The sequence below is a fragment of the Lupinus angustifolius genome, chromosome LG11 (genome assembly GCF_001865875.1).
Source record: "Lupinus angustifolius cultivar Tanjil chromosome LG11, LupAngTanjil_v1.0, whole genome shotgun sequence".
NCBI lineage: Eukaryota > Viridiplantae > Streptophyta > Magnoliopsida > Fabales > Fabaceae > Lupinus > Lupinus angustifolius.
The window spans coordinates 4,674,602-4,687,146 of record NC_032019.1 but is presented as its reverse complement, the minus strand read 5'-3'; the positions used below and the strand labels follow the sequence as shown (position 1 = coordinate 4,687,146).

Here is a 12,545-nt window from a genome sequence, read left to right as displayed (position 1 = left end):
TTGGAGTGAAATAGAAATCACTTTATTCATATTTATAAGTAGTAAATCACTTTATTTAACAAAATTAAATGACTAAATAACCAATATTTCCCTCTGTCCACAACTTCTGAGGACAAACTAAGTAAAAAGCATTGCACCCTGAAAACAGCATGCATAATTGACAAGAGATAAGGCAAAAATATTACCTCTAAAAGAAATCAAGTTGTATAGGGACACCCATGACAAAAAATATTATCATGCAGGTGGATACTATGATATAGGAGTGAAAATATTACCTTTAATATGGTACTATCAAAGCCTTCCATCAGCCTTTTATGGTAAGAGACTAATCCATTTCGGAGTGCATGATTATCCCTCCTAACAAGTGACACTCCTAGAATTAAACTCTTGATCTTTTGATCAACCTAAGGATCTAGACCTTACACATGTGTAAACCTTGATTGAGGTAGTATATTTCACGTTTTCCATTTTTATACCCTATTACTTAGAAAACCTCCAAATTACTTAAAGCCAATAAAATAAAATAAAAAATAAAAACACTCCAAATTACGTTTATCATCTATTTTCTTTGTGGTTCAAACGTTTAATCTTTAATCAGATATAGTTTACCCATAATTCTAAAATGTGGAACATAAATCTTACATAATCAATGTGTTCACCAACCAACACTGCAAGACAAATCTTAACAGATATAGAGGAACATCACAAGTATCAAGCATGTAACTTCTTAGCACTGACTACTAAGAAGTTGGTAACATAGACACAAAGGGGTAAGATTCATACAAGATATAACCAAACCTCCATGTCCATTTTCCCTATACAAATCCCTGTTAGACATGACAAAACCTAAGCATAATTGTATAAAACCAGTTCCAGGAAAGCCATGTATGGACCCTTATACCTATTAAGTTTCATTGTCTATCGTCAAAGCTGGAGTAATGGTAATGCCATTACAACCCCGAAGATGGAGAAAAGTAATAGGATCATCCATGTCGGAAATGGTTGCTTCTTGTTTTTTCTCACATCCTTTAAACCATGTACCTTTTTTATGTCTACCCTTGACGAATTATTTTCCAAAACAGGACTTGAACTTTTGTCATTAGATGCTTCTGATGATACCTTCTCAGAAGCAACTTGCTCAGATAGTTGCTGCTGGTTGTATATCTCTACATAGTCGGGGAACATTTTCCTGAATGTTGCACTGTAAGGAAAATTATGAGAACCACAAGTTTTTGTGCAAGACAATCATGGAGACCTTTCTCAATTCTATCATGAATAGGTGCAATATACTTACTTCTTACAATTGAAAGAAAGGGAAGATTTTGCTAGACGCTGCTTCTCAACGGTAGTGGTGTTTACGCTGCCAGTGGTTGGACTGCTGTCCATCTGCAAAAGAGAAGCATGTCAGATATCAAAAGGTGGCAACACAACATTTCTTAAGGGTCTATTTGCGAGTTGAGTTTTGAAGGGAAATGGAAGGCTCAAGAGTTATGAAATACACTGGTGAGATGACTCCGAAGCCTTTTCTTTCTCTTCATTCCTCTCCAAAACTCAACTTGCAAACAGACTCTGACTCTATTAACAAGTACTATATACACCTATAACTTGGAAGTCTACCAACCACAGAATTTCGAAAAGTGCATTGACTTTCAGTATTGTAGTTGGGAAGCCCAAAGCCTTATAAACACCACACTAGAATCTCATACTTCTAATGTGGGACTCATACCTTGCAATTGGATCCTTTATAGACTGAGTCCACAGCAAAGGTAAGGAACACAGGTTTAATTCCCCTCACTCCCACTCCCACCCAAAAGAAAATTAAAGACAAGTAATATCTTCTGGGAAAAGAACAAGATAAAAGAAACTAGAATTCTATTAGAATAAGAAGCCAAAACATACTCACCATGAATGAAAGAAGCCCTGTAAGTATGCTGCATCCATAAATTGGAATATCAGTATAAAGCTATTTAGTAATAATCTACATCTACTGTCCCTCTCAGATACAATCACTTGTGCAAAAAAGCATATAGCCACTTTTTAAAAGTAAGAGTTAAATGAAAAACTTTCTGAAAGGTGAATAAATCTAACCTTGATACAGACCACATAGGATTCCAACTTTCTGGATGAACTGCAAAAGCAACAAAACCCACAGAAATAGTTATATTGTGTAATATAAGTAACTCGTGATACTAGTTGATTTGTGCTCCAACAGATGAAAGAACTTACAATCACTCATAGACAAACAAATCTTTTTCTGAGTCATGAATCGTCCATTAGGTGTAGTCATGCTGCATTATATACACTTAAGCATTATTATTTTATCACAATAAACCAAGTAATTGAAAATTAGAATGAACAAGCAAACATGCTGCAGTGAGAAGAACACCTGATCCCAGGAGGTTTATATGGATATTCGGGAGAAAACTTGATTTTTCCGTAGTAATATCCACCTAAACAGGGGGGAAAGAACACATAAATACTATACAAATTGATATATAAGTATATAACTGGGGCATTCCAAAATGACAAAGCGCAGTAAGAACAATTTTTTTATAAATAAAACTTATATAACGAAATATCAAAACAAGCAATAATTAAAATTTGATAAGTAAAAAACCTGCAAAAGGTGTTCCTTCGCTTCCCTCCAACACATAATCTGAGACATTAACAGAGAATAACATAAGTCTCAAACATTCTGTAACGAACAAGTTATAATCAAGTAGCTGACATCGCAACACATTCTTTGGAGCAAAATTCAGGTTATTGTGGGTTCTACAGCATTAGTAAACACATGTATCAATGGTTCAACATAATCTTTTTCTACTTTTTGGCAATTAGAGTTCAATATAATTATTAAGCTAATACAATAAATGTAACAGTGTGAAACAAACTTACGCCACTCAAGAATATCACTTGGTGAAGGACGGGCTACAACATGGGAAACAGGCTCCTGCAAAGTCAATGTTAAAATTATTTTGATAGAAAAACAAATTGATCAAGAGACATACAAAGCGTCAATAAGATACCTTGCACAACAAAACAAAAGAAAGAAAAAATTACAATGCAACAAAAGGACAGATCTCAAGATTAAAAAGCACACTGGCAGCCAAATCTCTATGTAAATCTGAAATGGCAACCCCCATCAAAGACCATTAGCCAAGCACCAAAGAGAAGCTAAAACCCTTATTCTATCCCACACTGGTTGGCATATTCTTCAAATAGCAGCAATTATGGTTTTTTTACTTTTGAAAAATAATGTCATGTCAATTTATCCAGAGTTACAGACCCAAACAATTAAGCAATTAAATTATACAGTGAACTAATTGTACATGCAAAAAAAACATACTACAAACACATGGTATAAAGCAGCAGATATGCAACATATAGAAGATGGTGTGTTCCCTATCTCTCATGCTCTAAATGTTTTTATCAGACACATCAAATTACCACCAATTCAAGAACATATAATAATGTACAGAGAAATAGACAGGAAAAGGCAAACTAATGAGATCACAGAACACATACATAGCCTTATGACAGCAATTCAACAGAATAAGCATACAAACTGCAAGTAAAAATAAATGTTGAAGCAAAGTTTTCGAGAAACAAAAAGATGCTTTACTTTACAAAGAGCTCTATATTCCTTCTGAAGGCGCTTGATGCATGATTTTTCTGCCATCCACCAAATTCTGGACAGTAACAAAAGCAAGGGCCTACACTGTACTTTTTTTTTGTTCTCAAAGGTAATCCCTGATTCCTGCTAAGTACTGATCAAGAACATACATATCAATAAATTGAATATAAAATAAAGAAAGTCACAATAAGCAAACTCTGTGAAATAGTAGAGAAGGCAAACAAAATAATTCCATAATGATTAAAAAAGAGAGTAATTTCTATGTCTTGTAGAATATAAAAGGTGGTGGAGATAGACGCATACACATAATGCACACACATCAAGAGGTCATTCTATTTTTAGGATTGCCACTGCTGCTATTTGATATGAAAGAAATCAGTACAGATGAATTCATGACGATTGTGGCATGAATCATCATGGGCTACGTCAATATTTGACTCTCTTCCATAACTGAATTCAGCCTCTTTTAATTGGTCATATCATGCATAAACTGTAAATGATATCATCGTTCTCTTGCGGGATTCAATATTTTGCTAAATGATTGAACTGGAATAAATGTGCCAATTCAAAGACAAGACTGCACAAACTCTATCAGAGACACATGTAATCGTATGAACATTTGTTTTATGAAACATTAGAGCTGGTAAAAATTGAGAAGGGATTGCCATAAAAAAAACACTCTCCAAATGTTATAGGAACCACAAACATCTGATAGACCACAAACAACAACCTAAAGAAGTTCGAATTATCAGAGCAATATGTAACTCCAGTACAGAACCGGTTAGTGACTGAATTTTATGGAATGTTATTAGAACTATACTACCACCAAGCCAATTATAGCTGTAGAGTGTAGACAATTCCTATAAATTCCATGAAACCACTAGGTTGTATACATTAATCACCGAAAAACTCGGCAATAAAAAATCGCTCATTACTAAAATTATACTCATCTCTCAACAAATCCCTAAAGTTTGAACAAAGTCCTGCTCAGCCTACGGAAATATTTTCTCTTTTCATTCACTGTCAACCCAAGTGCAGACCGAAATTACAGAACAGAAGTAAAAGCACATTGGTTTCATAACTAAAATGACATGTTATCGAAGTAATTCAATATAAACATCATGATCCGCTAAAAAATCAGAGAAAACAAAAGAGGGGCTAATGCATTTCCCATTGTTTCCGCTCCGAATTCCAAAATCAACAAGACCCATAAATTATAAATTAAAACTTGCACAAACAAATAATAAAAATCACACCTTTTCACACACCACCTTGGGGGAAAAAGCATTCCAGACTAAAAAAATGCAAACAAAATGAAATACCTAACAAAAACAATCAACAAATAAGACAAATGAAAAATATAATAGAAATGAATTCACCTGATATTCGATTCCTTTTTGTTCCAATTACAAGATAGTAAATTAAAAAATGATATTGCTGCGTCAACTATTTTCTCCCTTCCGGAAACCGAAGAGAGAATCGAAGAGTTCTAAAACGGCAGCGTTGAATCTTGGGAGAGATGAGAGAGTTTGTTGTATTATTATGAGCACTGTCTTTCTGTAATAATAACACAACAGAAACCACTTTTCTCAATAAATAAATAGTGGACCTTGCTTTGTTTTTTTTACTATTTTATTCCTCTTCCTCTGTCATTTTACTAAACACGTCAGCCTCACATATGAGGACGTGGGCATTGTTATATTTCTTACCCACAAAAAAGTGACATATGTCACTTATAATCATCTAATTATTAATAATTAAAGTATTTTATTGTGACATGTGTCATTTTCTTTTCTTTGTAAGTAAGAGAATGAGTATGTAGGAGGATATATCATTTTCCTTCAACTAAATATATGTTTTGAGATTGCATTAATTTGGTCAACATGGTAAACATTATTCTAAGGAAATAAAATTACTTGGTAATAATTGGGGTATACTCCATAAGGGTAAAATTTTCTATGTGGATGTCAAAAGATTATTATGTAAAACTATGAATACAATTCAACAAAAGAAAAGCATGAATAAATACTGTCAATAATTTCTACTAATAACCAGTAATAACACGCAACAATCATAGGTGAGGAGAGAATTTGAGAAAAATCGAGAGAGTTTAAAATCTATATAATTAAGTAAAGTTTTTTATACTGTAAGCACATCATTCACCATTAATTTATATTACTTTTATTAAGAGTAAATCATGATTAATAAATTAATAGTGAATAATTTACTAACAGTATAAAAAACACTTATCATACTATTACCTACATATTAAATATTAAATTTTTCTGTAATAGGTGTGACAATATTATATGACAGGAATTTTAGACAGATGAGCAGTCATACATGCAATTAATATATTACAACAATGATAAAAGCAACAGCTTAGAAACAGGTGAAAGGCTTTCTAGATTTGTAACAGGACTGTCTAGTTGTTTTTGTATTGTTGGCTTTGTAATATGATTATTAGATTTAATCACTATTATTCATTATTACCAATTATATTTTCAAAGCTAATGACCACTTATTATTGACCTTTTAGGGTTAACATTTAGTGAGACAATTAAATATACATATATACCGTTAACTTAAAGATTTAAACCTAAGTCATCATATATTATTTATTTGTACTAATTTTTTCAATAGCAAATGATAATAAACATAAATAAAAAATGATGTAATGATAATATATAAAACTCGTATCAATGCTTACAGATCTCAATTATATATTTTAGTATAATCAATAATATACTCATACGTAGTGTGTAAAGATATAATTTCTTTTAGAGAGTATGGTTATCTTTCCCAACAAAATATCATTCTTATGAATCTAACATTTGCCTAATATGATATATAGGATCTAGTAAAATCTTATACTACTATATCAATGCATTTCTTATTCCATGTCTAAAAGCTTTAAAATCATATTAGAATTTATAAATATGGGTTACAATTTGTTCCATCCAATATGTTTGTCAATTTTACAGCAAATTCAATTTTGCATCGAAACCATGTTTTTTATATTGTGAGAAAATATAGTTGGTATATTTTATTTAAACTTTTTACATTGAAATATAGTACTAATCTGATTCTAAAATAAAACAACCAAACTTAAACCCTTAGATTTAGTTTTAATAATAAATGCTCACCAAACACCAGTTCAAACCGCTCTTTTTTATGTATAAGGGAGAGGAAAAAACAGCAAAACCAAAGCATAAGGAAAAGATCGTGCAAGATGAAAGTGCTCATGTAGAATGTGAGTCCCAAAATCTAAAATCTTATTGGACTCAATTCAATTGCTCATTACCATTATTATTTTTATGTGTAATAATCCTAATCTAATATTAAATAATCCAGTACTAGACAACACCATCCTCCCTAGCTTCTGATTCCTCCTAAAGACAATGTTATTAAACATGATAAAGGTTTCACTTACTCCAAGAGTAAGTTTTTTAACTTACTACTCATCATAGTATTAATTATAAGAAAATCTTTGAATTAGTGAGTAAATCTAAACTATTAGATATATCTAAAATTAATAGTCATGATGGAAAGTAAATTTAAAAAGGATTATGACAAACGTAATGAAGATACATAATTAAATTAGTGAAAATCTTATCGTTAATGTATAGATATGTATACAACATAACAAACGAATCACAGTTGTCTTGCATTTTGGATGAGCGCGGTTCTCTTAAACTGTGTAGATTGATAGTTTGACTAAAGCGTTTGACAAATGAGAAGTCTCTATCTCCACCTCTAACCAGTGAGACATGCATCACAATTCAAAAAACACAGCTCACCTGCACTTTCAAATAAATCATTATGTTAGCGAAACCGGCTTCTCATTCGGCCACCCATTTGGCAAACCGTGTATGCAAATTTGTAACTTCATAATATTATACTATACTTTCACAAAATAAGTTTTTTTTTGGGTATATGTATATATTAATAGTATAAAAGTTGTATACATTATATGTTCATAAATCACCATTCATTTTCAATTATTATTGGACATTTAAAAAGGTAATAAAAATGAATGACGAATAACAGATTGTGTATAAATCTTTACACGTTAGTGTATAGTTATTACACACTAAAATAAATAACCCAAGCCAAGCAACAATTAATGGAAAATAGGTAATTATGTAATTAATTTACGAAACATTATGATGGACACTTCCAAGTTCTAACATGTTCATTACATGAAATTATTCTTATAAGCTTGCATCTTCATCTTAACACAGAAGCATCCCAGAAAGTTTGTTATCCCAAACAAAGCATCTATTAAAAAATATATGAAAAGCAAAAAACAAAAAAGGACAGCCTGTTTTCCCCCCACTCTTATATAACATCCTAAAGCACCCAAAGTTCCAAAAATACAAACCAAACCTCAAATCTTATTCACACTCACTTGAGTTACACCAATAACACTTCCAACTAGAAAGATATTTTATTTTATTTTATTTTCCTTATGGAGTCAATCCAGTCCTTCAAGGGCTACGGTAAAGTAGATGAGCTCGAGCAACAAGCCTTTCAGAAGAAGACACGTAAGCGTATGATAATTCTGATAGTCTCATCAGTGGTTCTATTAACAGTGATCGTAGCTGCGGTAGCAGGAATCATGATACACAAGCGCAACAACTCATCATCTTCTTCATCTAACTCGGTACCCCCAACCGAGTTAACTCCGGCCGCGTCACTCAAAGCGGTTTGCGATGTGACTCAGTACCCTAACTCGTGCTTCAACGCTATTTCCTCTCTTCCAAATTCGAACACCACTGATCCTAAGCTTCTCTTCAAGCTTTCCCTCCGAGTCGCCATTGATGAACTCTCGAAACTTTCGAGCTTCATTCCAAAGCTTCGTGACAATGTGAAAAACGATACGCGACTCCAGAAGGCAATCGGTGTGTGCGGAACGGTTTTCGAAGACGCGCTGGATCAACTCAATGATTCGATCTCGTCTGTCGGAAACAACGGTGCCGGAAAAGTGTTACCGTTGTCGGATGTCAGCGACGTTGAAACCTGGCTCAGCTCTGTTATGACTAACCAGGAAACATGCATTGATGCCGTCGGTGAACTTAACTCCACCGCCGCGCGCAGTGTTCTACGAGAACTCGAATCCGCCACGAGAAACTCCACTGAGTTCGTTAGCAATAGCTTAGCCATTGTTACCAGAATCCTAGGTCTTCTCTCGAAGTTCGACGCTACGATCCACCGCCGGAGGTTGCTAGGGTTTGGATATTCCGATTCAGATTTTCCGGCGTGGGTTGGGGCGGCAGAGCGTAGAGTTCTTCAGGCGAACGAGACGACGCCGGATGCGGTGGTGGCGAACGATGGGAGCGAGCAGTACAAGACGATAGGAGAAGCGTTGAAGTTGGTGAAGAAAAAGAGTTTGAAAAGGTTTATTGTGTATGTGAAGGAAGGGACTTATGTTGAGAACATTGATTTGGATAAGAATACATGGAATGTGATGATTATCGGTGACGGCAAAGATAAAACCATCGTCTCCGGTAGCCGCAATTTCTACGACGGCACCCCAACTTTTGAGACTGCCACTTTCGGTATTGATTTCTATATTTATTACCTTATTATTGATTTTTTTTAATAATTTGAATATGTTAAGTAATTTCGGCATTAATAATTTAAAAAAGTTATTTAAGTAATTTTATTATTGAAATTAGGTTGCTTGGGAAATCTATAGACTATTTTGCGAAGGGAATAATAAATGGGTTGAGAGACAAAATCAGAATGCTTGTTAAGGATAATTCTGCATCCTACTTTATTCGATTACTAATTATGAATTTATTAAGCTTAGTTATATGTGCGTGAAGTATTTTTTGTGTGGAAATTGAATAGAAATTAAGTGATTAAATGATTATTAACTAAAGATAAATGATTTTTTCTATCAAGTTAGAAGCTCTGGTATGATTTCATGGTTTTGTTAAAATTCGATTATTTGATTGTATTTTAAAGTGAGTTCATAAAGAGTTTGAATTTACAAGTTACTGGTAAAATGTTCTTTGAGAATGTTGTGTAATTAATACACAGCTCTTTTAAGTTTTAATTAATTGAACTACAATGTATTGCTGTTAAAGTGCATGATGGTGGGTTTATAAAAGCTCAGTTTGAATTTACACAATTTGTTTGTGGGAGACATTACATGTGGCAATAAATTTAAGAAATGAATGAATTTCTTCGAATTGATCAACTTGCTTGGTATTGTTGTAATGGAAAAAAACATGTTTGATTGAAGGCATTTATTTGCATGTGCTTTAGTGGATGAATGTCTTGTGTATCTGACGAAACCACGTGTGGTTTCAATGTTATCATGTGAACACGGTATGCGCTTTCAAGCCCCACTTGAAAATTGGTTGCTTGTTTGCCCCATGCACCATTGGCGACCTCTTTACTTTTTTTGACTCACCAAAAATCGTGCTGCTTTGAATTGTGAATGATATTTATTGCTACCTGCATGATGCACGACCTTCCATTCGGATGTGTAATATACCGAGACTGACCTTCCATTCGGATTTTTTGCAAATAAAATGTTTAACTTTCACATTTGTGTAATATACCGAGACAATTGGCATGTTTTTAGGCTTAGCTTAGCTGACCTGTTCTTAGTGAACATTTTATTTGCAAAAAATCCCCCAATTGGCATATCATATGGGCTTAAACCCAAATTACAGACAAGGACATATTGTGATATGAAATAGAACAGTTCAATATTACTATACCTTAGTTTTTTTGAAGATATTTGAACTAATTGAATACTTCAAAGTACTCACCAGAAGCTTGTTATTTTATGAAGCTGTGAAAGGAAAGGGATTCATTGCCAAAGACATAGGATTCCATAACACTGCAGGTGCAGAAAAACACCAGGCTGTTGCACTGCGATCTGGTTCGGATCAATCCGTGTTCTATAGGTGTTCATTTGTGGGCTTCCAGGATACTCTCTATGCTCATTCCAACCGCCAGTTCTACCGCGAATGTGACATTACAGGCACCATCGACTTCATATTCGGCAATGCGGCTGTTGTGTTCCAAAATTGCAAAATCATGCCTAGGCAGCCAATGTCAAACCAGTTCAACACCATCACAGCACAAGGCAAGAAGGACCCTAACCAGAACACAGGAATTGTAATCCAGAAATCAACAATCACTACCCTTAGTAATGACATTCTCACAGCTCCTACATACCTAGGTAGGCCTTGGAAAGATTTCTCCACCACAATCATCATGCAAACTGCTATTGGGTCATTCTTAAAACCAGTGGGGTGGATTAGTTGGGTCCCCAATGTGGACCCTGTAAGTACCATATTTTATGCTGAATACCAGAACAGTGGGCCAGCATCAGATGTATCCGAGAGGGTTAAATGGGCTGGTTATAAGCCTACTCTTACAGATGATGAGGCAGTGAAGTTCACAGTGCAAACCTTTATCCAAGGCCCAGAGTGGTTGCCAGATACTGCTGTGGAGTTTGAATCTGCCTTGTGATTGTATTGAGGACCAGATAGAGATAGCTTCAAACTGTTAATTATATTTTGATTGTCTTTTCACACTATTGTAACTTGTAAGTCACTTATTTTTTTTTACCTCCTATTGAATGATTTGTAAAAAATTGTATTTAAAATGCAAGTTTGGTAAAGTATTTCAAAATTTCAAATACAAACAAATGAACCTAATGACTTCCAAGGTAAAGCTATTGCTTGAATATTCTGCAAGCTGGCCTAATAGTATGATTATACAATGCTGTTGAAAACTATTGGAGCATGTGTGCACCATAAAAGTAAATCTGCGTGTAACTAAATTTACTATTTCAAACTTTTTTTTGTATAATCTACTTTTTGTTTTGAAAAGTGTGAGGAATCGACAAGTCAGGCACAGTTTGTACATGCTCATGTCTCTTGAGCATCTTTACATTGATTTGATCAACAGCATATGTATGAAAAATATTGGGAAGAGATTAGAGTCTGAATAATAATTATTATATAAAAAATATAAAATGTCTTTTAAAACACAACATTAAAGTAATCTAAATGGTGTATCATCTAAGGGAGCAAAGGAGTAGTTCTGAACGCAACCATTCAATGAATTGTGATTTATGATCTGAAATATGTGTGAACTATTCAAACATTACAAAAGTACTCACGCTTTTCTTTTTCGTTTCTCTTTTCCTCTATTCCCCCTTACTAGGGGTCTCCTAGGCTATAAGTCTCACTTTGGACATAAAAACAAATTAAAATTAAAGTATATAACCTAATTAAATATGGTGTCAACATCAAAGGCCATGTTTAATTTAGATTCCAAATCCGGTAAGCATTTTATAGCAATTTGTTGACTGTAGAATAACCTTGCTCTTTGAGGATCTCCATGAGGCCTAGTAGGGAAAAGGTTGTGCATATGCTTTCATGAGCACTTTGTTTAATTAGATAGCACCTATTTAGATATCTAAATTGCATAGCTTAAATATATATTTTAGTAATTTAGTTGTTTAGGCTGAATGCATATGTATGAAAGCTACTGCAATGTTTTCTTCTTTTAATCCTTTTCCTTTACTTAATCTTCTGCCAATGGTGTAGTGAATCTTTAAGACATGACAAATAACAGATACAAATATCATCTATCAATTGTTGCACAAATTCAATTGATATTGGTCCACCAAAATATGCAAGTAACAATTTTATGGAAAATTTATAGACATCAATATTATCCTAGTTTAAATATGACACTGCTTTGACACTATTTGGCACAATTAATCAATTAGTTGAAAACATAGAGAAAATGACTAAAAATTTATAAATTTATTAAAAACTAATAAAAAAGAGTTTAGTGACATATGTCAACTTTTTGGTGGATGGGTAGGAGAATTTGTCGGAAGATATAAATTACTGCCTGATATATATATATA

At 33.5% G+C, this 12,545-nt stretch overlaps 2 protein-coding genes across 4 annotated transcripts in view; one reads left to right on the top strand and one right to left on the bottom strand.

Moving 5' to 3' along the window:
• The window catches only part of LOC109360532 (ubiquitin-conjugating enzyme E2 34-like), a 17,041-nt gene continuing 5,128 nt past the window's right edge, over positions 633–12,545 (bottom strand). Inside the window, exons 2-11 of one of the 3 annotated variants that reach the window (XM_019605499.1) lie at positions 3,623–3,736; positions 2,896–2,950; positions 2,618–2,656; positions 2,387–2,450; positions 2,227–2,288; positions 2,089–2,128; positions 1,904–1,931; positions 1,295–1,386; positions 906–1,201; positions 633–856 (exon numbers count right to left, since the gene is read on the bottom strand). In XM_019605499.1, the coding sequence (XP_019461044.1) occupies positions 925–1,201; positions 1,295–1,386; positions 1,904–1,931; positions 2,089–2,128; positions 2,227–2,288; positions 2,387–2,450; positions 2,618–2,656; positions 2,896–2,950; positions 3,623–3,679 (714 nt within the window). In that variant the 5' untranslated portion in view covers positions 3,680–3,736 and the 3' untranslated portion in view covers positions 633–856; positions 906–924. Of the gene's footprint in view, positions 1,202–1,294; positions 1,387–1,903; positions 1,932–2,088; positions 2,129–2,226; positions 2,289–2,386; positions 2,451–2,617; positions 2,657–2,895; positions 2,951–3,622; positions 3,768–5,013; positions 5,211–12,545 lie in introns of those variants that run through there. The other 2 variants (XM_019605500.1, XM_019605498.1) reach the window with 2 other exon arrangements.
• On the top strand, positions 7,937–11,193 carry LOC109360530 (pectinesterase 3-like). Its single transcript, XM_019605496.1, has 2 exons — positions 7,937–9,195; positions 10,446–11,193. Exons 1-2 carry the CDS (start codon positions 8,106–8,108, stop codon positions 11,129–11,131), a joined length of 1,776 nt encoding a protein of 591 aa, XP_019461041.1. The 5' UTR covers positions 7,937–8,105; the 3' UTR covers positions 11,132–11,193.

What these genes read in the sequence shown, in the direction of transcription:
- LOC109360530 (XM_019605496.1), top strand. Translation starts at nt 8,106, where the DNA reads ATGGAGTCAATCCAGTCCTTCAAGGGCTACGGTAAAGTAGATGAGCTC. An exon ending in TTTTGAGACTGCCACTTTCG is followed by an intron (nt 9,196 to 10,445) that starts GTATTGATTTCT and finishes TATTTTATGAAG; the next exon opens with CTGTGAAAGGAAAGGGATTC.